The sequence below is a fragment of the Triturus cristatus genome, chromosome 5_2 (genome assembly GCF_964204655.1).
Source record: "Triturus cristatus chromosome 5_2, aTriCri1.1, whole genome shotgun sequence".
Classification (NCBI taxonomy): Eukaryota; Metazoa; Chordata; class Amphibia; order Caudata; family Salamandridae; genus Triturus; species Triturus cristatus.
In genome coordinates, this window is record NC_140588.1 from 983,596,699 (window position 1) to 983,621,656 (window position 24,958).

At 43.5% G+C, this 24,958-nt stretch overlaps 1 protein-coding gene across 2 annotated transcripts in view; it reads left to right on the forward strand.

Moving 5' to 3' along the window:
• Positions 1 to 24,958, forward strand: part of ATRX (ATRX chromatin remodeler) — a 1,501,634-nt gene that overhangs the window by 47,201 nt on the left and 1,429,475 nt on the right. For both annotated transcript variants that reach the window (XM_085608236.1, XM_085608237.1), the window contains exon 3: positions 6,240 to 6,286. In XM_085608236.1, coding sequence (XP_085464362.1) covers positions 6,240 to 6,286 — 47 coding nt within the window. The remainder of the gene's footprint in view (positions 1 to 6,239; positions 6,287 to 24,958) is intronic.

Here is a 24,958-nt window from a genome sequence, read left to right on the forward strand (position 1 = left end):
TCTAATGTCGCGTAATCTCGCGCTTAGGCAGGGCCAAGTCTTGAAATCGACTAGTGACCTAGTTCTTAGCATTGTGTAGGAACAGCCCCAATAGACAGCGAGCAGGAGTGGGTGGGATAGGATAATCTATCACCTCCCCTCCCCCCACACAAATGGTGGCTGCTACTGTTTCCCAAAAGGTCTGTAGCCCAGGACATGTCCACATCATGTGTAGTAGTTCCGCACCCACCTCTCCGCAGCTCGGACATTTCGCATCATCCCTCTGGAAGAACTTGTTTATCTTCCCAGAGGTGAGGTAGGGTCTGTGCAATATGAAAACATGAATTAGCCGGACACAACCATTTCTTGAGGATTTGGGGATCCTCCTCAATACGTTTCCCCAGAATTTATCATCTATAGGGATATTCAGGTGTTCCGTATAGCTATTCTGTTATTTAATCAGTGGTTGTGTCGTATCTCTACTTAGGGCCACATATAGGCATGTGACTGCTTTGATTCTACCTCCCCAAGTGGCATGCGGAAGGTGCTCATCAGGTCCCAATCTCCAATGCGCTCTAATCACCGCAACTATCCCTGCATGCAGTAGAAAATGTCCCTGGGGCAGGTTATACCCTTCTCTGAAGTCCTCAAATGGTATCCCCTATTCTTGTCACTCGTGCTACTTACCTGTCCTCGAGTCCCACCCGAGTTGCTCCTCGAGAAAGCATCCGAGCACGGTTATGGTGAGGTCAGGTGAGTATGGGACTCTGGTCTGCGTCTTACGGAGAACTAGTTCTCAACACCGTGTGGCTAGTATTATTGCATCAGAATCTTCAGGTGTATCTTTATCCCTACCCAATAGTAGGTTCCATAAAGCTCCTAAGTCTGGAGCAAATGTTTCCATCTCTCAGGTCTGGGATTGGAGGTCTCTTATCCACCTCCGAAGTCTTACATATGGTGCAATGAATTGACTGGCTTTTTCCTCAAATTTCTTCTAAGTGTGGACTTTTCAAATCTCAACATATTCACCAAAAATCAGCCGAGTAACGAAAACGAAAATACTCACCTGCTATTAGGTGAGCTCCCAGTGCTGGATCTTGGTGCCCAGCACTAACTCTGAAAAATACTTACAGCTGTACTTACCAGTAACCCAATTTTCGCCCATAGGAAACCATTGACTGTTTCTCTGTGAAATTTCTTCTAAGTGTCAATTTCTGCAAACTTTAAATATTCTTTAAAAATCGGATCACTTCTGAAAACGTAATTGCTTACCTGTTTTGGATAAAGGTCCCCGTACTGAGTCTAGGTACCCAGTACTGGATTACAAAAGTAACGAGAACATACTATACCTGCAACTTGAATTTGCTTCCATAGGGAATCATTGACTGTTTTCTATGAAATATTTTCTCTAAGTGTCAACTTTTAAAATAGCTAAATATTGTCTAAAAATCCTCACAGTAATTACTTTTATCACTTGATTCTAAGTACTGACCCAGGACTGAATATAGGATCCAGTCCTGGAATTCCAAAAGTAATCTGTTGCAAATAACTTTAAACTTCCATTGAAGTCAATGCATTATTGTGTTTAAAATTGTGTTGCCTATTGCAACCACTTGTAACTTTCTACAAAAGTCAATTGCATATTGCAAAAGTATTTATATGAAGCATTTCATTCTGAGAAAGTATATTTTAATACCTATTGTTGGTTCTAAAATAAAACGAGCATATATTTTTTATATATAAACCATTGGCCTAGAGTTCAGTTATTGAGTGTGTGAGACCATTTGCTGGTTGAGTGTGTGCAACAAATGCTTTACTGTCCTCCGATACTGCCTTACTGCTCGACCAAGCTACCACTTTAGAGAGTAAGGTTATTTCTAACTTTAGCCTCTGCCAAACCTCTGGGGACTGTGGACTCTGTACACCCTGTACCTATTTGGGAACAGTATACCCTGTACCTATTTGGGAACAGTATACCCTGTACCTATTTGGGAACAGTATATACAGAGCCACTTTCTCACAAGTGTAAAGTGCGCGCGAGCAGTTGTCTTTGCTCCCGCCTCCTCTCCCTTTCCTGGGTGCGCGATAAGAACTCTTCGGAAAACTGAAGTCTTCTGGAAGCTTGCCCCATCTACTGTAGCACTCAAAGCGCTTATTCGGCGAGTAGCACGCTACTCCGGGACCCGTAAATGATTAGTGTTGTATTACTATAGTGAAATATGAAAGTAATTAAAGTTGTGGATAGGTTAGTCAGTTATTTTGATTCGGAAGGATAGAAGAGTCAAAAAGGTTTGTATTTATATAGCGTTTGTTACCCTTGATGGTCAGTTGCACGCTACTCCGAAAACCCATAAAGGATTCGTGGTGAATTAGTATGGTAAAATATGAAAGTAATTTGAGTGGTGGATATTAGTCAATAATACGGAGTGAGAAGGCTAGTGGAGGGATAGATGGGGGAGACAGGTTTGCATTCATATAGCGCTGTTTACCCCCCAAAGGGGGTTTAAAGTGCTTTTCTGGGGAGTAGCACACTACTCCGGAACCCATAAAAGGATTAGTGTTTAAAATTAGTATAGTGAAATATGAAGTAATTTGAGTGGTGGATATGTTATTCAGATATATGGATAGAGCAGGGTAGCGGCAGGATAGAAGCGGGTAAGAGGTTGTATTTATATAGCGCTTGTTACCCCTAATGGGGGTTGAAGTGTTTTTTTTGTTTTATTTGATGAGTAGCACGCTATTTTGGAACCCATAAGGATTAGTGTTGAACTAGTATAGTGAAATATGAAAGTAATTTGAGTGGTGGATATGTTACTCTGTTATTTGGATTGAGAAGGGTTGGGGGAGGGGTAGAAAAGGGAAAATGTTTGCATTTATATAGCGCTTGTAACCCTGATGGAGTGTTGAAGCACTTTATTGGCGAGTAGTATGCTACTCTGGAACCCATAAAGATTAGTGTTGAAAATTAGTATAGTGAAATATGAAAGTAGTTTGATTGTTGGATGTGTTATTCAGTTGGATAGAGAAAGGTAGCGGATAGAAGAGGGAAAAAGGTTTGCATTTATATAATGCTTGCTTACCTCTGAGGTGTTGACGTGCTTTTTTGGCAAGTAGCATGCTACTCTGGGACCCACACAGTATTAATGGGGAATTAGTATAGTGGAATATGAAATTTGAGAAGTGAACATGTTGGTCTGTTATTTTGATTGAAAAGGGATAGTGGAGGGATAGGAGAGTGAAGGATTTTTTTGTTTTGTTTTTGTTTGCGTATGGTGCTTATGTGGGGGAAGTGCCAATTCTTGAGCAGTTTTCTGAAGATAAGGTGTCTGTTTGTGGATCTTATGTTGGGGGGGGGGGGGTAAAGAGTTCCATAGTTGGGCTGCTTGAACAGAGAAGGATGTGCCTCCCATGGTTTTTTTTTCTTGTATCTTGGGATTTTGAGGCGGTGCCATTTTAGAGCAGAGGTTCTTTTGTTGAATACGGTTGGTGATTTTATTTCTGATGAAGAGCGGTCCAATTCCATGTATTGCTTTGTGGGTGATACAAAGCAGCTTGAACGTGGACCTTCTGGCAACCGGTAACCAATGCAGGGCTTTCAAGGCAGGTGAGATGTGGTCTTGCGGTATGATTTGCAAGAGTAGTCTGGCAGCAGAGTTCTGAATCTCTTGTAGTCTTTTCACGGTCCATTAAAAATGTATCTCGCTCTATCTGCTGTCTTTTGCTGTGAGTGACAGTATTCTGCCCTTTCACAAGGAGCATTTTGCTCTGTGCCAGGATCGAACTACTGTTGCAATGTGTGCTTTTTGAGGCCCAAAAATATTTTTGTGTTTTGTCAGTTTTTATGATGTTAAGGGCCCGGCAACTCCCAAAGCATAGTTTTACAAAAGCCATGTCAAAATAAGACCTGCATTGACAGAACCAAAAAGCTGACCACCAATGTCGTACCGATTTAGCTTTGCAAATGCTTGTTTATTTTCAGATTTCCCAAAATCATGTTGAAACCAGTTTCGCTGCTTTTCCATTATGAATATTTTTGGGAAAAACTATGAAGCATAAACAGTTTACGAAATGATGCTTCAAAGAAATAGTACCTAAAATTTCACAGTAGCTTAGCAAAATGTTTGTTTTCCTAGTTGCATTTTTCGCGACTTTTATTTTGAAAGCAAAGAATCCTCAAGCTTGCTGGCGAGCGTCTGCAAATATTTGCATCTAATCAGAGTGCATTCTAGGAGCATTATACGTAGCCTTGTACACTTTTCTACTGGAAGCATTTCCAGTAGTGCAGTCTGATCGTACATTTCCTTAGAACACTCACCATAATAATAAAGGCTTTACATTAATGAAGCCTATATAGAAGTTCAAACAACATTAACATATGGACACAAATATTACCTTAACTGCAGTCAATGCCCTCCTTCCCTGATCCATAATGTGGTACTGTAAACTGCCAGCCAAACGGTTTGTATTGCAGGACTTTGAACCCATTGTCCCAAGGACAAAATCAACATGAAAGCTTGTTGTCCTTGACCCCAAATAATATGTCCTAAGCGTCTGGGTATATGAATTCAATACCCATGTTTAATGTAATTCTCCTAAAAGCTGCAGTTTAAAATCACAGTACTGTATTTCAGAAGTGGGACTAGCTAGAAAAATAACTAAGCAACTATTTTTAATAGCTATTAAACATCCAATTCAGTGGTGATGGTCGATTATTTAAGAAATATATATATTATGGAAAAGTTAATTTTAGAAAGGAACAATTTGTATTGACTCAAATCAATCACAAACACACAAATTAGGAAGCAATAGGCCGACGGGAATGGGCAAAGATGATTCCTCTGAATGTGCAGGGTGGAGGCTGTGAGCATACTTTTTGGGTTCACATATAACACTTGGGGGTACATTTAAAAGGGGAGAGAACAGGATGCCAAGACAATTTTCGTGGAACCACTGTCTTATTGCTGAAGGACTTTTGTCCTACCAGATCCCTGGCTTTGTGGGTACAGTACCTGCTCCAAACTGGATTTTAGTGTTAGATGTGTAACATACGTGCACACCTGACTTCCAAGCACCCTTTCAGAGCACACATTTAGTGTGGCAGAGGACTTTTACCATCTTGAAAATGCCCAAATTGGTTGGGTTGGCCCATGGGAACACTTATTTTATTGTTTAAGGTGTGCCCAGGAGTCTTTACCATCCGCTAGCTAGTGCTATGCATAAATGTGGCCTCTCCCCCTTGTGAAAACTAATAGACCTGCGGAGGAGGACTGGCTCTTATGTCTGTGACTTGAGAGGAGCCCTGAAGGGCATGACCTGCTACCTTTTGTCCCTGGGATACACAAGTGGACACCATGGAGCATATGGTTGATCTCCTGTTCAAGCTACATAGATACATTATCCCCAAGGCTCCTTATCTTGGTAGTTTCCAGCTGATCAGTGCCAACTGGACCTGGACTGGGCCCTGCTGTTGACCTCTGCCTGACACCGTGTGAGTCTCTTAGCCCCGATTTAGTAGTGTGCTCATTTTGGTGGACTGGGACTTGAAAGACTAAGTCAAAGGCAAACTTTTTTAACAAGGATGAACCTGATTGGGGTATCCGACCTAAGTTCCATCGAGGTCAGCCTCAAATTGCGCCTACGTTTTAGTCTTTGACTATCATTGGCACTTGATGCCTTTTACTTAACATTTCACCGGTTTCCTCTTCTTTTGTTATTTGGTGCGATTCCATTTATTGAATTATGCTATATTTTTCTAATTCAGTTTTGTTTTTTATTGTTTTGAATAGTTTTTTTGTACTGCAAAATTAGTTTACACATGGCTTTAAGTTGAGCCGGTCTGCTCTGTGCCATGCCTACCAAGGGTTGAAATCTGATTATTAGCATGAAGCATCAAGGTCACTAAATTAGAGTTCTGAATATTCACTGAGGTGGGGAGTCACCCACCACTAATAATAATCAATTTTCTTAGAATGGATATATCCCATCGCTACTTTGTTCCCATCTGGCAGAAATGTGTTTTACCTGATGTTTGTGCCTGTTGATTTCTCTTGAACAGTGTTGATCTTTTGCCGAGCTCCTCTTTGGATGAGCTAGATAAAACTTTGATTAGAAGTCTGTAGCAATTTGGATTTAATTTGTGAAATATTTTAGTAGATGTTTGTGTTAACATTTCAAGCAGTTTGTGAATTGTTTTTAAAGGAAAACTTAACTTGATTTGTCTATATGCTCTAAATTGCATATCTTTCCATTTTTGTCTGTAGTTTTAAACAAGTCTGCAAAGCAGTGTCCAGTTGAAAACATGGAAGAGGTATGAACACATTTTAGTGAATATTAAGTTGTCATTAGCCTGTGATATCTTTGCATCAGGATTTATGGCTCTAAATGTGTTTTTGTTTTATTTGTCGTATTTATACACATGTTACTTTATTGGAGTGCAGTGACGAATGCCTTCCTAAGGGTATGCATGCAAACATGGTTGGTGTTCATTAAAAAAGCATATGCAGCTTATAAATGAAGTGTCTAGTGAAGGGGCAACTCATGTAGGGAGGTGAGCCACGCTCACCTAGAGGTGGCCCAGAATACTTTCAAGTATCTAGGCATACAAATATATAGGGCGCATGCTGATATGCTAGAGGGAAATTTGCACAAAGCAATCCGGGCCCTGCGGTCCAGCATAGGGTTCTGGGCAGCGCTGCCACTCTCTGTAATGGGGAGGATCGCCATAGCAAAAATGGTGGTACTACCGAGGCTCATATTATTTTACGAACTTACCGCTAAAAATACCACAGAACACATTTAAATTATTGAATACAATGCTAATTGAACTCATTTGGGGCAATGGCAGGCGACGCATCAGTTTACGGAAGTTACAAATAAGCACACGAATGGGAGGCCTGGGTGTCCCGGATCTGAGAGCATACTACTATGCTAGCCAATTACAATGGCTATCATACTGGACAGCGGGACGTAACCTGCAGGAGATAGGCTTCACAATGGCAGACATAGACAGAGGAGCACTACATAAGCTATTACTACCGGGTAGTAGACCACGAGGCGACCTTCCACCACTGCTGGCCACAGCGCTTCACTGCTGGAAGGCAGCGATACACTATACACGGACCCCCTCAGCATACGCAGGAAACATTCCCTTACTGGGGACTCCCCTGCCAGGAGGTACGCTTGCGAGAGGCAGGTTGCAACCCTGGTTGGATGCAGGAGTTGGCACGATGGCAGATCTTTTTGGCGACGGCACATTATTAGACCATGATACCTTCGTAGACGAAACTGGGGCCCCGGCACATTTATATATAATACACGCTGCATTGCTCAGATACATTGGGTCACACTGGGCCCCGCAAAGACAGGAACCCAAACCAAATTAACTAGTTAGGACGATATATCATATGGGAAGAGGCAGGCACCTTATCCGATGGATCTACACTGGTATTAGCGCACACACGGCGGCTGACCTTACCACACTGAGGGCGGCATGGGAGAGGGACATAGGTAGAGACATCACGGACAGAGAATGGACACGGATACTGGAACACCCACGGAAGATATCTAGGAACGCAAAGTTCAAATTCATACAGACAATGGTAGTGCACCGAGCTTACCTTGCCCCACATAAATTAAATCGAATGTTCCCGCATACTCCACGATGCTTATTAGAGGGAGCGTGCCTATTGCATATGCTGTGGACCTGCCCCAAGGTGCGGGGATACTTGGATGCAGTCCGGCCAGAGACTAGGGGAGGCGGCAGAGACTAGGGGAGGCGACAGAGACTAGGGGAGGCGACACATCGGGAAATACAGAACACACTGGAGGAATGTATTTTGGGGCTTCACAAACAGGCCTCAAAGTATAAAGTGCAATACCGTTTTATAGAATTAGCGCTCATTCTCGCTAAGCGTAATATAACTATGCGTTGGAAATCGCACAGGCCTCCAGATACGCTCACATGGCATTCGGAACTGGTGAAATGGGGCGCTGCAGAGAGCGCGGCATTGCGCACAGAAGAACTCAAGGGGCTGCGGAAAACACCAATAGCGATGGAATGGGATATTATGATGGAAGCGATAAAATCAGTAGGCGAAGCCTAAGACCCTGCACAGAGCACAGAATACATCAATGCCCACAGAGAAGGACGCCGGAGGTCTTGCATTGTTAGCACAGGAGTAAAGATGTTGCATAAACTATATACGTAAATTGGGCTGAGTACACAATCGAAAGGTAAAACGCACATGGCACAGACGTACACAAGTGAGAGGGGGGTGGAACGTGAGTTGGGGAATGTTTTTCAAGAAATGAATATTGCAAAGATATTACCTATAGCGGGGGCAGATACCTCGGCAGGCCTTGTAACGCTTATCCTAGGGTAAAAAGAATGTAACTATACAGCGATGGCATTCTACTACGCACGAAGTAGAGTACGATGTGTAAAGAATAAGGATGCTACAAATGTATACTATGGTGTCTTTGTACCGTGAAACCTTGAAAATCAATAAAAAGTTTTCTAAAAATAAAAATGTAGGGAAGTGAGCCACGAAAGCAGGCATGAGTGTGGGAACGTGGGAGTGGCTAAACCATTATCATTTCTCCTTGGTTGAGTCAGATTGCAAAACGCCATTTTGAAATTAAATTTTTCAAACTGATAGCAAACTTGCCTAAAAGGTCCTGCAGTGTTTGATCAGCTAGCAGCTATCATTTAATTTTTACATTTTTCTATAGTTTTCCTCAACGTGGGTGTCACATACTGTTCTATGTATTCTCCCACCTTCCTTGCTAGATTCTTTGAAACTAATAGCTATGAAAGCCTCAAGAATTTCAGTCTTAAGTTAAGAAATTGTGGATAATGAGACTAGTTAATATCAGATTTTGATGTATTAAAACTTTACGGATGGAACCCCACTCTAGTTTTGCAAATTATGCAATAACCCACTATCGGTTGGTAGATCTTGGAGCAGTGACTAGTTTATGGAAAATGTTCAAGATTGGCCGTAGACATTAATGAAAGGCACAGTCTTGGTTATTCCTGGGAACGTTGATCCAAAACCCACAGTGCTGGACACTATGGACATCATCTCCCCGCCCCCCCCACCCCTTGCCATGTTTAGAAGCACAAGGGCCATTGATCTGACCTCTAAAAATGTAGTTTCAGAAGATGAAAGAGATGATGGCCAGGATCATATGAAAGTTTTGTTATTGTCATTATGTCCTATTTAAATAGTCAACAGGAGTGTGATGTACAAAAACTATTTTCCCAAATAGATAATAATCTGTATTTTAGCAGACGGTCAATAAGACACCACACAAGATAAACACAGGCAGTTAGCTGTTGCGACCTGGACACCTCTCCCTTGGTGCTGTCCCTCTGGGAAGGGGGCTGCAGTGTGTGTTGTGTTGGATACGTAGTTTTGCAGCGTGAATCTTTCTGGATTCACTATGCTGTGCATTATTCCGCGATCCTGTGGTTGGGTCCGGATTCGTAGTCTTTTCTTTGTTTTTTTTTTTTTTTTTTTTTTTTTTTTGTAGCCCAGGTGGGCGGCGACGACCCACCATTTGGTGCACCTCCCGTGACGTCGTCGTGCTTCCTGCGGAAGTCCCACCTTTGGGGCGCCATCTTCAGATTCTTTTTTCCGCCGTTGGGTCTGGATCGTCATCGGGAAGCTCCAGAATTACAATCGGAGGAAGAAGGAAGAAAAGCGAGTTTCGTCGATAAATACTACGAAGATATCACAGGAAAGGAAGAGATTTCATCAGGAGCGCGAAGAAAGGCGGTTCTTCGCCTTTTTCTTCGACCTTGGAGAATGCGCACTGAGGCCCTGAGCGCAATGGACAAGACGCCATTCAAGTTCTGCCCAAACTGCCACCACAAGTTAGCGCAGAAGGACCAGCATCCGGTCTGCAACCTCTGCCTACCGGTCGAACACCAGAGTAAGGACTGCAACGCCTGCTCAGCCTTTGTGCCGAAGACGCTCCGGGTGAGAGATCGGCAGAGAAGAGCCAACGCCAGCATGGATGGCAAGGGTAAGGCCCCGTCGCTCTACGATCTGGGCCTCTCCACGGACGATGAGGACGTCGCCGAGGCAGCCGAAAACTTCACGGTCGTAGAGACCGACAAGAAAAAAGAAGACTAGGTAAGAGAATCGTCGAGCGCAAAACAGAAAATACCTCAAACACGAGGGTGACTCGAGAAAATCAGAGTCCAAGTCCACGAAGGGAGCCCCGGCGCCGAAAACTTCGACGACCAAAGGGGGAAGCATGGACAAGAGGCCGAGCGGATCCTTCGAAAAGGACTCCCTGGTGCCGAAAGACGCCGAAAAGCAAGGGTCGTCGAAGACAACCCAGGAAACAGGACGATCGACGCAGAAAGAACGGTCGACGTCGATGCAAGTTTCGACGAAAAGAGCCGCGGTCGACGCCGAAAGCATCTCCGAGATGGAGAAAAAGAAGAGGCGGCTCGAGGCCGAAATGGAGAACATCCTTCAGAGAAAGAAGGAGTTCGACGCAGAGATGAAGGAATTCAAGATTCCAACGGTTCCACCGACGGAAGTCGTCGAGGACGAATTCGACACCGAGGGGCTGACGAGGGATCTCGAAGAGGAAGACGAGACCTATTATGACGGCGAAGCCGAGGAAGAAGACCAGCAGTCGTTCTACGGCTCGGCGCCATCTACCAGCCACGACATCGAATGGCAGGATCTCGACACCGAAAACCCGGAGGAGCCCGTGGACACGTACCCTTCGAGGCCTTCGCCACCCGACGACATCGGGGTGTACAATATGGTGGTCAGGAGCGCAGCGACAGCCTTCGGCGTCAAATTTGACGAAGAGAAGCCGAAAGCCGATTTTCTCCTCGAGACCCTGCTCCCCATCCAGACGAGGAGCCAATTCCTCCCCATGCTACAAAGTGTGATGAATCAGGGGAGAGAAGCCTTCAAGGAACCAGCGACCTGCCGTTCGATCACGCCCAGGGCGGAGAAGAAGTATAAGCACTCTTCCCTGGACCCCCCTTACATCAAAGGTAGCGTTACCGCCAACTCCATCATAGCTTCCACGGCCAGGAGAAGGGCCAACGTACCAGCAACTGCGGGCCCACCACCTGATAAAGAGAGCAGGAGGATAGACCTCACAGGAAGAAAGGTCGAGAGGAACGCCGCAATGCACTGGCGCATGGCGAATTCCAATGTACTCCTCAATAGGCACCAGTACCAGCACTGGGACGAGATGGGGGAGATAGTAAAACACCTCCCCGAAGAATACCGCCAGAGAGCCTCGCACCTGGTAGACGAAGGCAAAAACTTCGCCAACTCCTGTATAAAGACGGCGTTGGACGGGGCAGAGACTTCAGCAAGACTAATGGCCATAGGGGTCACCGAGAGAAGGCATGCATGGCTCAGAATCTCGGGATTCAAACCGGAGGTGCAGAACAACATCCTTAGCACCCCCTTCAACGGAGAGACACTGTTCGGAGCAACAGTAGACGTGAAACTCACCCAGCTGAAAAAAGAAAACGAAACAACGAGGTCCATGGGGGCCCTACAGCTGAGGGGAATGAGGCGAGGCAATCCCTCGAGGAGACCCTACGGTAGGGGAGGAAGCCAGCAGGGGCCGTCGCACCAGACGTTCCAGCAGGGTCAGCAGGGTGAAAGTCACGGACAACAAGGTCAACAAAAGCAAAACTGGCAGTACCAACCTCGGGGCCAGTCCTTTCGGGGGAGAGGGAACGGACGTGGCCAAAGGAGGAGAGGGGGTGACCAGCCCTCATCAAAGTGACTCAGCACGCAAGAGGACGCCTACCCTCGACATGCCCCCAAGGGTGAGGCGCAAAAAAGTAACATCAGGGGGAAGAGAATATTCAAGAGCCTACGAGCATACAACACCAGTAGGCGGAAGACTGAGGTTCTTCCTTCAGGAGTGGCGGCGTATAACCACAGACAAGTGGATACTGAACATCATGCAGTACGGATACTGCGTAGATTTGGAGAAAAGACCTCCAAACAGGAAACCAAAGGGAAGACCGAGATCGGCTCAAGAACTGGCCCTACTCAGAGAAGAAACTCGGAAACTTCTAGAAAAGAGAGCCATAGAGGCAGTGCCGTTCAGAGAACGCAACAAAGGGGTCTACTCAAACTACTTCGTGGTCCCGAAAGTAGACGGAAACCTCAGACCCATCCTGGACCTGCGTTACCTAAACAAGTTCATCAAAACGCAGAAGTTCAAAATGACTTCGCTGCAGGAGGTGCTGCCCCAAATAAGAGACGGGGACTTCATGGTCACCGTGGACCTCCAGGATGCCTACCTGCACATCCCAATAAACAGAAGACACAAGGGCCTTCTAAGGTTCAACATCGAGCAGGAACACTACCAGTTCACAACCCTGGCCTTCGGATTAAAATCGGCGCCAAGGGTCTTTACAAAATGCCGGTCGGCGGTCGCGGCCCACCTACGAAGGCAGGGAATCCATGTCTACCCCTACTTAGACGACTGGCTGGTCAAGGCAAACTCACGCGAGAAGTGCGAGAGGCACGCAAAACGCGTAACAGACACTCTCACGAATCTGGGGTTCTCGATCCACTGGGGGAAGTCATCGCTGGAACCGGAGCAGGTGAAGATTTTCCTGGGGGCAAAAATCAACTCCCTGAACAGTACTGTAGTGCCCAGCGACAGGAGGACAGATGCCCTACTGAAGGAGACGTGGCTCTACCAGAAGGGGCGAGCTCTGACAGTGAGGTCAGTGAGCAAGATGATGGGGATGATGGCGTCGTGTATCCAGCTGGTGCCGAATGTACGCCTGCACATGAGACCATTCCAGGAATGGCTACAACAGCAATGGTCACAAGCAAACGGAAGTTGGGAGGATCTAGTGGTTGTTACGCACGCAGTGCAGGAGGAGATAACTTGGTGGAACAGAGACAACATGACAGCAGGGAGAAGCCTGACACCACCAATCCCAACAATTACCACGGACGCTTCGCAAAAGGGATGGGGAGCGCACATGGACAACCTCAGAGTGAGGGGTCTGTGGGCTCCAGCAGATGCGGTTCGCCATATCAATTACCTCGAGTTGAAAACAGTCCTGCTAGCCCTGAAGGCATTCCAGAGGCACCTGTACAACCAGAGGGTGTTGGTTCAAACAGACAACACCACGGCAATGTTCTACATCAACAAACAAGGGGGGACACAGTCGTTCCCTCTCTCCTCTCTGGCTCAGGAGATTTGGAGATGGGCCATACCTCTCAGGATAGATCTACTGGCAATTCACCTACCGGGGAAGGACAATGTGGAGGCAGACTGGCTAAGCAGGCAGACCTCGGCATCGCACGAGTGGGAGCTCAATGGCCAGGAAACGGAGAAGCTTTTCCGGAGATGGGGAACTCCCACAATAGACCTATTTGCAACACGCCAAAATGCAAAATGCCAAAGCTTCGCGTCCAGGCAACCAGATCAGCAATCCAAGGGAAATGCCCTATGGATAAGCTGGTCGAGGACATTTGCCTACGCCTTTCCACCGATACCCCTGTTGCACAGAGTGCTCGACAAGTGCAGAACCAGCAACATGACTCTGCTCCTAGTGGCTCCGCAGTGGGCAAGGCAGACATGGTTCTCACAAATTCAAGAAATGGCACAAGGCAATCCATAAAGGTTCGAGAGGAGGAAGGACCTGCTCTCAATGCAAAACGGAGAGGTCCTGCATCCAGAGCCAGAGACCCTCAACCTGGCGGCATGGCTCCTGAAGACCTAGAGTTCGCACACCTAAGATTGCCTCCGAGCACTATGCGAGTGCTACGGGAGGCAAGGAAACCAACTACACGTAAATGCTACAGCGCAAAATGGAAGAGATTCACTGTGTGGTGCAGGAAAAAGGGCCTGCAAAACAGAATGACAAGAGACTCAACAGTACTGAGGTACCTCACACACCTTCTGAAGAGTAACCTCTGCTCGAGCTCCCTAAGGGTACACCTAGCGGCGATCGTTGCCTACACCAGAGGTGAAAAGGGTGGAAGTTTCTTCACCTCGCAGGTGGTGAAGAGATTCATGGAAGGAGCCAAAAGAATGGCCCCCCCGAAAAGGTTGCCGCCGCCGGCATTTAATCTAAACGTGGTTCTGACGGAGCTCATGAAGGCACCGTTTGAACCCATTCACAAAGCCACACTGCAAAATGTTGACGATGAAAACGGCCTTTCTAGTGGCCATAACCTCACTACGCAGGGTGAGCGAGCTTCAAGCACTAACACTACAGGAACCCTATATTCAGATTCACAGGGACAGAGTAGTCCTGAGGACGGACCCACACTTCATGCCCAAGGTGGTGTCGGCGTTCCACATGAATCAGAGTATTCAGATACCAAGTTTCTTCCAAAACCCGACTTCAAACGCAGAAAAGGCCCTGCACACCCTCGACGCAAGAAGAGCGGTGATGCACTACATTGAGAGAACCAAGGAACTCAGGAAGTCGAAGCAGCTGTTTGTGTCCTTTGCTACTAGCTTCATGGGTAGGCCAGTGACTAAGGGCACCATCGCTAGGTGGATTGCCCTCACTATTCAATTCTGCCACAAACAGGCTGGACAGGAGCTAGCGGAGGGGCCTCGGGCTCACTCCACAAGGAAGAAGGGGGCCACCGTTGCCTTCCTGGCGAACACGCCCATCCAGGACATATGTCTCGCGGCAACTTGGGCATCTGTGCACACGTTCACGAAACACTACTGCGTGGACATTGAGATGAACAAGGAAGCACAGGTTGGACAGAAGGTGCTTCAACACATTTTCAACGACCAACGCTCATCTACCACCCAGCCGCCACAAAATTAGGAAAACCGCTACAAAGTCTATGCACAGCATAGTGAATCCAGAAAGATTCACGCTGCAAAACGAATAGTTTCTTACCTGTCGGTGTAGTTTTGCAGCTTGAAGATCTTTCTGGATTCACTAGCGAACCCACCCTCCTCCGCCAGGAAGATGAGGCTGGAGGAAGAGGGGGTAAAGTGGAAAAGATCAAAAGAAATGAAAACGTACAGAAAAATGGACAAGAAGGAATAATCAATTGCCTAGGGTTAAAAAAAATAAAAAAGGAAAGGAAAAAAGAACCCGAAGATGGCGCCCCAAAGGTGGGACTTCCGCAGGAAGCACGACGACGTCGCGGGAGGTGCACCAAATGGTGGGTCGTCGTCGCCGCCCACCTGGGCTACAAAAAAAAACAAAAAAACAAAGAAAAGACTACGAATCCGGACCCAACCACAAGATCGCGGAATAATGCACAGCATAGTGAATCCAGAAAGATCTTCAAGCTGCAAAACTACACCGACAGGTAAGAAACTATTCGTTATCCTCATTAGGACAATAGTATCCCATACATAAAAAAAAAAAAAACCTATCTGCCCACTTTAAACGGGCTAAAACCCACCTACCCGAACTATCTGTGCTTGACTCTTTCATTTCTACTCCGCACCCACCCCTGATCAGAATAACCACTGCCTTACAGCAATACAATTGATCAGAAACAATAACATTTTGGACCCAACCACACCTCCCAAACAACTCCTTACTCTCAGATGCCAATAGGTGCGTTTCCTGTAACAGCATTACCTGTGCCTGACTATTTTTTTTAGATATCCCAGTATTTTCCTCTGCCTTGGTTTGGACCTAAGGCTATTCACATTCCATGTGAGAATTTTGATACTCGGAATGTTAATCGAAGCCATCTTTCTTAACAGGTTCCCTTCCTGGTTTTAATCCTGAGCTAAAAAAAATATTCCTGCATAAACGGTGTTGAGGACTTTTTTTTGTATTTTTCCCCATTGCTCCCCACCTGTGCTCACCCCCCCACCCCCCTTCCACTACTGTGCCCACCCAGAGGAACCCTCCCTATGTTATTAGGCATAATAATGCCTATAGGCATACCATCGGGAGGAATTTACTGACACACTACTAATGTATTCATCGCTAGAGTGCTATCTTTTACTTCGAAGTATTCTCGTTGCTCATTCTGTTTATTAGTGCTTCGACATCATCCACTGAGCGGTAGTTGTACATTTTATTATTCCACATTATGCACTGGAAGCAATGTCCCGCATTTGAGAGTGATTAAGCTATTGACATTGTAAATAACAATGCCGTTTCTTTAAATGTTTTAAAAACAAAAACATAAACAAAAATGTCATGAGCAATGCCAATAGGTCTAACTTTAACAATGCCGAGACCATTGCATTGTAAATGCTTGTTACAATCTGTGTCGGGCCTGTTGCTGTCATTTCAACTTTTAATCGTAAAAAATCAGAACCATACATTTTATCATAAGCTTGTCACCATAACCAACCCGGACCTACTGTATTGGTCGTAAGTCTTTTCAAAAGGCAACCATCATGTATACGCTGATAAAATTGCAGATATTTGCAAAATACAGTTTCAAAACTATGTAGAATCCCTGCTGATGGAGCCTAATAAGGATTATCAAAGTGCAAATCGTGTATCCCTCCATGGTTTGTTCAGGTTGGTAACCAATTCTACTATGGTAAACTACGAGATTTTATATAACAAAATACATGTCTACAGGCTTTAGCAAAGTGCAACAACAGTCTAATCGTAAAAACCTATTGCCTTTAACACATTCTTTTTACTATAAGGCCTGCTTGCATTTTCCATAACGTTTTATCATAAACTGAAAAACGATTGACGCTGATGTAACTTTTTAAAGTGAACCAGCAACTCTTTAACCCCTTCGGTGCTCATGACGGAACGGTTCCGTCATGAGCCACGGTTGAGCTGTGCTCATGACGGAACCGTTCCGTCATGACCACGCCCGCGCAAGATTCCGTCAGCACAGCGGCGGAATCTGCGCAGCATGGAAGGGGTTAAGGCTATACCAATGGCATGATCCCATATACATAAAAGGCTATTTGAAGTGCTCCATAAACTATCAACCATCTGGCACACATTTATACAATTACAAATCTGTACAAAATTTCAGTTGGCAAAACAATACAGTCCTTCTCAGAAGGTCATAACAAGAATGATCACCGTGAAATTCTACTCCTAGATTATATGTAACCAAATACCTTTCTACCGCCTGTAACTTCATATTATAGCAATTCCCTGTTAGAGGCCTGTTGGCTTTACCCTACACTTTTCATTTCAAATAAGCCAGGTCTACTGCCTTTGCGATACATATTTCATAATGAACAGGCCAGACGTGGCACCTGGTATCATTTCCCTGCACACCATAACAAACTCAACCGTACTGTACTGAGTGTATTCTTTACTACAAAGTGACCCATCGGTCATAAAATTACAAATGAATACAAAATTACAGTTGACAAGGCAAAATACTTTCTCTGCTAAGAGTGTTTAACAAGTATTCTAACAGTGCAAATCTTATGTATCCACAATGTGTCAGAGAGGGTAACTAGCAGTAAATCCCTTGCCTACTAAGGTGATCTGTAAGATTCCATGTATCAAAGGCCTATCTGTAGGTATGAATATTACAAAATAACAATACACACTTAAATGCTTGTTGATTTTAACATATGTTTGTCACAAAAATATGCCATGCCTTGTGCCTTTACTGTAACATTTCATAATAAATCAGGCCTATACCATGATCGTTGGTTTGCCACCATTACCAAGCCAGTCCTGGTGTATCAAAGAAAGCTTTGCTACAAGCCAGAAAATGCAATAACTGTATTCTGATTGGAGGCACACAAATTTCAGGTCAATCAAATCTCCTACTCAGGAGAGGCAACATACAACCGGAGCCTGAACCCGTTTCTCAGCAGTTCTCTGAAAGCTCTTTATTTCTTGATCACATAAGGTAGATTACAGGTGTTCTGTCACACAGAACCTAAAAAACAATGTAGTTTAGTGTAACCCTGAGCATCCTGTAATGTCCTCAAAGACAAAACTGCACTCTAAAGTCTAAAGTTAATGATGGAAGGGGAGAGAAAAACAAACGCAATAAATTAACACTTAAATAGCATTACAATGCCTTGTGTGTGTCCCTGAAAGCTCAAGCAGCCGTACTCCTAATGAATTGGGCAAGTAGATGAATAAACAAAATAATCACAGCTGTGTGGAGGGAAAACACTTATTTGCAGAACCACACAACTTCTGCTCAATCAAAACATGCACTCCGGGCTCCCAGTGCGTGGGCGGAGTCAAATCCCCTCTCTGAACTCCTGAAAGCTCAGCCCTTTTTACATTTTTATCTTATTTTTGTCTTGGGACTGCTGCGCTTTCAGACCAGAACTAAAGAGGGGGCTGCACGTATGGCTAAAATTTCCGTGCAAGACGTCTTTAGTGCGACCACATGGTCCTCAGACCATGTCTTCGCAAAACACTATTGTGTTAAGTCCTGCAACTAGGTTTTGGTGACAAATATAATTGCATCCACTCTGTCTTCGGAGTAGGTAATACCCTTATTTGTGGGAAGCATGTGAATGTTGAAGGTAGGTCATGCTGTAAATGAAACCAGTTTCTTGCCTGTAATAATGGTATCACTGCCTGAAGCTCATCTAGTGGAGTGGTTTTAAAAAAACAATATATATATATATATATATATATATATATATATATATATATATATATATATATATATATATATATATATATATATATATATTCACTTAAAAAACCATAGGTTTCACACATGTTATAGTTAGCTGGACATTTCACTCGTAAAAAACCAATGAAATTCCCCCGTTATAGCTAGTGCAGGCAACTATAACTCACGCGACCGCAATCCTCTGCTGATGACGTCAGATATTACATCACTGATGACATATGTGTCTTTATGAAAAATAAATATTTGTAATATATGTATAGCTAAAGATTAATGGAAGAAGACATGGGTAAATAAGTGTCTAAATACAGTGATGTAATATCGGACGTCATCAGCAGAGGATTGCGGTCGCGTGAGTTATAGTTGCCTGCACTAACTATAACGGGGGAATTTCATTGGTTTTTTACGAGTGAAATGTCCAGCTAACTATAACCTGTGTGAAACCTATGGTTTTTTCAGTGAATATATAAACCTATAAATATAATCTGCATATCTATATAAATTCATGCAAACATATACATATATGCATACATATGCATGGTATGTACATGAAAGTTTGAAAAACTCTAATACAAGCAAAGCTAAAAAGCCACCTAATTACAAACAGAATTGCTTTAACTTAAAAGAGGGCGAGACCTATTGCATTTTCAATGCTTGTTTACTTTGATTCCATCAAGAAGGCATTCAGATGTGTCCCACATTTTCCATAAATTCTGAATGGTAGCACTCTAGTTGCTCATTAGATCACTGGAGTAAAGCTACTGCTCACCAGGGAAGTCTGCTGCTGGTATTGCAAGTGCATGTTTCAGTCTGCATGTCAGAATTTTTTCACTCAAAATGTGCCCTAATTTTTCTTTTTTCCTCACTAATCATAATTTCTATGGCAAAATGAACCTCCTCATTGTTTTCCTTTTAAATTAAACTACTCACTCTCTACTACTCACTCGCTACTACTTTCTACTACTCACTCGCTACTACTCACTTTCTACTACTCTCTACTACTCTACTACTCTCTACTACTCACTCTCTACTACTCACTCTCTACTACTCACTCTACTACTCACTCTCTACTACTATCTACTACTCTCTACCACTCACTCTCTACTTCTCTACTACTCTCTCTACTACTCTCTCTCTACTACTCTCTCTACTACTCTCTCTCTACTACTCTCTCTACTACTCTCTCTACTACTCCCTCTACTACTCCCTCTACTACTCCCTCTACTACTCTCTCTACTACTCTCTCTACTACTCTCTCTACTACTCTCTCTACTACTCTCTCTACTACTCTCTCTACTACTCTCTCTACTACTCTCTCTACTACTCTCTCTACTACTCTCTCTCTACTACTCTCTACTACTCTCTACTACTCTCTACTACTCACTCTCTACTACTCTCTACTACTCACTCTCAACTACTCTCTCTACTACTCTCTCTACTACTCTCTCTACTACTCTCTCTACTACTCTCTCTACTACTCTCTCTACTACTCTCTCTACTACTCTCTCTACTACTCTCTCTCTACTACTCTCTCTCTACTACTCTCTCTACTACTCTCTCTACTACTCTCTCTACTACTCTCTCTACTACTCTCTCTCTACTACTCTCTCTCTACTACTCTCTCTACTACTCTCTCTACTACTCTCTACCACTCACTCTCTACTACTCACTCTCTACTACTCACTCTCTACTACTCACTCTCTACTACTCACTCTCTACCACTCTACTACTCACTCTCTCTACTACTCTCTCTACTACTCTCTCTACTACTCTCTCTCTACTACTCTCTCTCTACTACTCTCTCTCTACTACTCACTCTCTACTACTCACTCTCTACCACTCTCTCTACTACTCTCTCTCTACTACTCTCTCTCTACTACTCTCTCTCTACTACTCTCTCTCTACTACTCTCTCTCTACTACTCTCTCTCTACTACTCTCTCTCTACTACTCTCTACTACTCTACTACTCACTCTCTACTACTCACTCTCTACTACTCTCTCTCTACTACTCTCTCTCTACTACTCTCTCTCTACTACTCTCTCTCTACTACTCTCTCTACTACTCTCTCTACTACTCTCTCTACTACTCTCTCTACTACTCTCTCTACTACTCTCTCTACTACTCTCTCTACTACTCTCTCTACTACTCTCTCTACTACTCTCTCTACTACTCTCTCTACTACTCTCTCTACTACTCTCTACTACTCTCTCTACTACTCTCTCTCTACTACTCTCTACTACTCTACTACTCACTCTCTACTACTCTACTACTCACTCTCTACTACTCTCTCACTCACTCTCCACTACTCTCTCACTCACTCTCTACTACTCTCTACTACTCACTCTCTACTACTCTCTACTACTCACTCTCTACTACTCTCTACTACTCACTCTCTACTACTCTCTACTACTCACTCTCTACTACTCTCTACTAACTCTACTACTCATTCTCTACTACTCAGTCTCTACTACTCAGTCTCTACTACTCAGTCTCTACTACTCAGTCTCTACTACTCAGTCTCTACTACTCAGTCTCTACTACTCAGTCTCCACTGCTCAGTCTCCACTGCTCACTCTCTACTACTTCTACTACTCACTCTCTAATACTCTCTACTACTCCCTCTACTACTCACTCTCTACTACTCACTCTCTACTACTCACTACTACTCTCTCCTACTCACTCTCTGCTACTCTCTCCTACTCACTCTCTGCTACTCTCTCCTACTCACTCTCTGCTACTCTCTCTACTTCTCTCTCTACTACTCTCTCTCTACTCTCTATTACTCTCTCTCTACTCTCTATTACTCTCTCTCTACTCTCTATTACTCTCTCTCTACTCTCTATTACTCATCCTCTACTCTCTACCTTTCTCTACCTCTCTCTCTACTACTCTCTACCTCTACCTCTCTACCTCTACCTCTCTACCTCTACGTCTCTACCTCTACGTCTCTACCTCTCTCTACACGCACACATATGCACATATATGCATTTATATATATGTATGTGTATATATATGTATATACATACATATATATAATCTGCATATCTATATAAATACAAATATAAATGCATGCATACATATACAGATATGCATGTTATTTACATGAAATTTTGAAAAACACTAATAAAAGCAAAGCTAAAAAGCCTCCTAATTACAAACAGAATTGCTTTAACTTAAACGAGGGCGAGACCTATTGCATTTTCAATGCTTGTTTACTTTGGTTCCATCAAGAAGGCATTCAGATGTGACACATTTGCCATAAATTCTGAATGGTAGCACTCTAGTTCCTCATTAGATCACTGTAGTAAAGCTACTGCTCACCAGGGAAGTCTGCTGCTGGTATTGAAAGTGCATGTTTCAGTCTGCATGTCAGAACCTTTTAATGAAATAGAAGAGGATTTGAGAAGTCAAAATGTGCCCTAAGTTTTCTTTCTGCAGCACTAGTCATAATTTCTATGGCAAAATGAACCCCCTCATTTTGTTCCTTTGCAAATTAAATGTTTTAAGTGTTACCACTTTATTCCAATCAAGATGGCTGCAGGTGTGCCATACCTTTGTCATAAGTAAGACTGTTAGCGCTCTAGTTGTTCTTTAAAACACTCTGGGATTTCTGTCATTGGGCTATACTTGGGCTACATCTCGGTGATATTTGTGCTACATTTGGGCTCTTTTGTCTCTGGTGGCCATCTTGGGAGACTTGTTATGAAGTTTCCTAATTTCCTCATTTACTGCAGTATCCTCAGTAGGCATACTGTCAGTTTTTTTACTTTGATTCAATGAAGAAGGCATTCAGATGTCACACATTTGCCATAAATTCGGAATGTTAGCACTCTAGTTGCTCATTAGATCACTGTAGTAAAGCTACTGCTCACCAGGGAAGTCTGCTGCTGGTATTCAAAGTGCATGTTTCAGTCTGCATGTCAGAATTCTTTAATGAAATAGAATAGGATTTGAGAAGTCACTCAAAATGTGCCCTAATTTTTCTTTCTGCAGCACTAATCATACATTCTATGGCAAAATGAACCCTCTCATTTTGTTCCTTTTTAAATTAAATGTTTTAAATGTTACCACTTTATTCCAATCAAGATGGCTTCAGGTGTGCCATACCTTTGTCATAAGTAAGACTGTTAGCGCTCTAGTTGTTCTTTGGAACACTCTGGGAAGCTGCAGTAGAACACAAAAGAATCAACTGACAGTCTCTGCCCTTGTTGGATGTACATGTTTTACTGAGAATGTCAGACTTCATTCTCACATGACTGAGAAAGATAATGTGAATTTACAGAAAATATGCTCTCAGTTTAGCTTATAGATCACCTTCCAAACCTCTGTGGGAAAAGCATGTGAAAATAGTTTTCTCTCAAACATGATTCATGATATCCCAGCAGAAGGCTTTTTCACATGGTAAAATCACCTTCGAACATACTACAATTCCTAAAATGAGCATGGTACCATCAACAAATGATTTATAATGTAACTACAGTCTTAAAACCTTCTATTAACTGCAATGCTTTTTAATGAGGTGCTATCATGTATATTGGTCCCAAGATGGCTGCCAACACTTCTTGGATGAAGTGCTGATAGCCAATCAGATCTCACAATGAGATGTGTGGTTAGGCTCCGCCCAGATATGTATATGATTTTACTTTTGATTTTCTCAGGAACTACTGAACGGATTTACACCATATATGCAAAAGGCACATGCCTGACCTGAGGACTACCTCTTTGCCAAATTTCAAGTAATTCTGTTCAGCCGTTCTGGCTGTAGCTGTGTCTAAAGGTCCAATGGAAAAATGCATGGGGAAAACGCGTTTTGGGACCCCCCTTTTTTCTCGGCCCCCGCTTGACGAATCACCCTGAGACTTTCAGGGTAGGAGCTGAACAGAGCGCCCCATTAGTTTGAAAATTTCGCGAGGATTGGTCAACCGGCGCCAAAGTTATTCAAAATAGAATTTTGAGATTTCCTATGGAAACTAGGTTGTAACTATAACTATCTACTGGCGACCGCCAGTAGATAAAATATATAATATAGAGAGAGATATTGAGATATATATATATATATATATATATAAGATTGCATAGAAAACCAACGGCAGGAAACTCTATCCTGCATGCCAATAGTTCCCATCCTAAGCACCTCATCCAAAGCATCCCTTATGGGGAACTGCTACGAATAAAATGTATTTGTAGTGAAAGTGGATCCCTAAAAACAGCACATCAGGAATGCATCAACCGCTTTAAGATGCGGGGTTACAGTAACAAATGCCTAGAAAAAGCCCTTACCAAATGTAACCAGGTCGACAGAGATATGCTGATCTGTCCAACCCCTAAACAAAAAGCCTCCGACGATGAATTAACTGACAACTTTAGATTTATCTTTGAATACAATCGTTAAGAGGGAGCAGTGAGGAAAATACTCAACAGAAATTGGTACCTCATTAAACAGGACCCCATTATTGGTAAAAAGGTCCCGAAACAACCAGCTATCACATATAGACGAGGAGTATCTATGAAAGATATGTTGGTGGATAATGACCCATGTGGGGTGGGAGCCAAGGGATCTTGGCTGTCACAACGACGGGGATTCTTCAAATGCAAGGTTTGTAAGGCCTGCGAATACGGAGTCTCCACAACTAACTATACCACACCCTTTGGGGGCCCTAATAGGGAAATTACCAAATCATTGAACTGTAAAACTGACCATGTAATATATGTTTTGGAGTGTACATGCAAATTAAGGTACATTGGGAGTACCATTCTCCCGGGGCACAAGAGAATACTCCAACATATACGTGCAATTAAAAATCATGACCAGGCATATCCAGTAGCGCGTCATTTCCAAGCAAAACATGAGGGTAACCCAAAAGACTTAAGTTCTCCGTATTAGGGTGTCTTTCATAGATTCACATGCTTGAATATTCCCCGTCGTCGGAGTGGGAGTCCCACGGTAAATAATATAGCAATATATACAGCCATAATATATATATATATATATATATATATATATATATATATATATCATATAAAAACAGATATAAGTAAGAGATAAACATCAAGAATGTCCCTATATGAAATCTCCATAGAGATACATGGAAAGAGAAAAAAGACATTCGCAGTCTATCTCTGTCATTATGTTAGTCCAAACTACGGCCAATCAGGCGCCAGCTCCTCTCTAGAACCTTCTCCTCAGAGCTCCTCACCTCAGATTTTCTACCACACGTCGTGTGACAGGGAGTCTCCCTGAGCTCTGCTCAGTTTTTGTCAGTCAGAATGTCTTCAAGTAAGAAATCTTTGTTTAGACCTTGTTCTTCGTGTGGAAAGCTGCGTTTATTTTCTGAGGACCCACACAGTAAGTGTATTTACTGTTTGTACCCAGATCATGAAGTGGCAAAATGTAAATTTTGTAGAACCTTTTCTACAAAG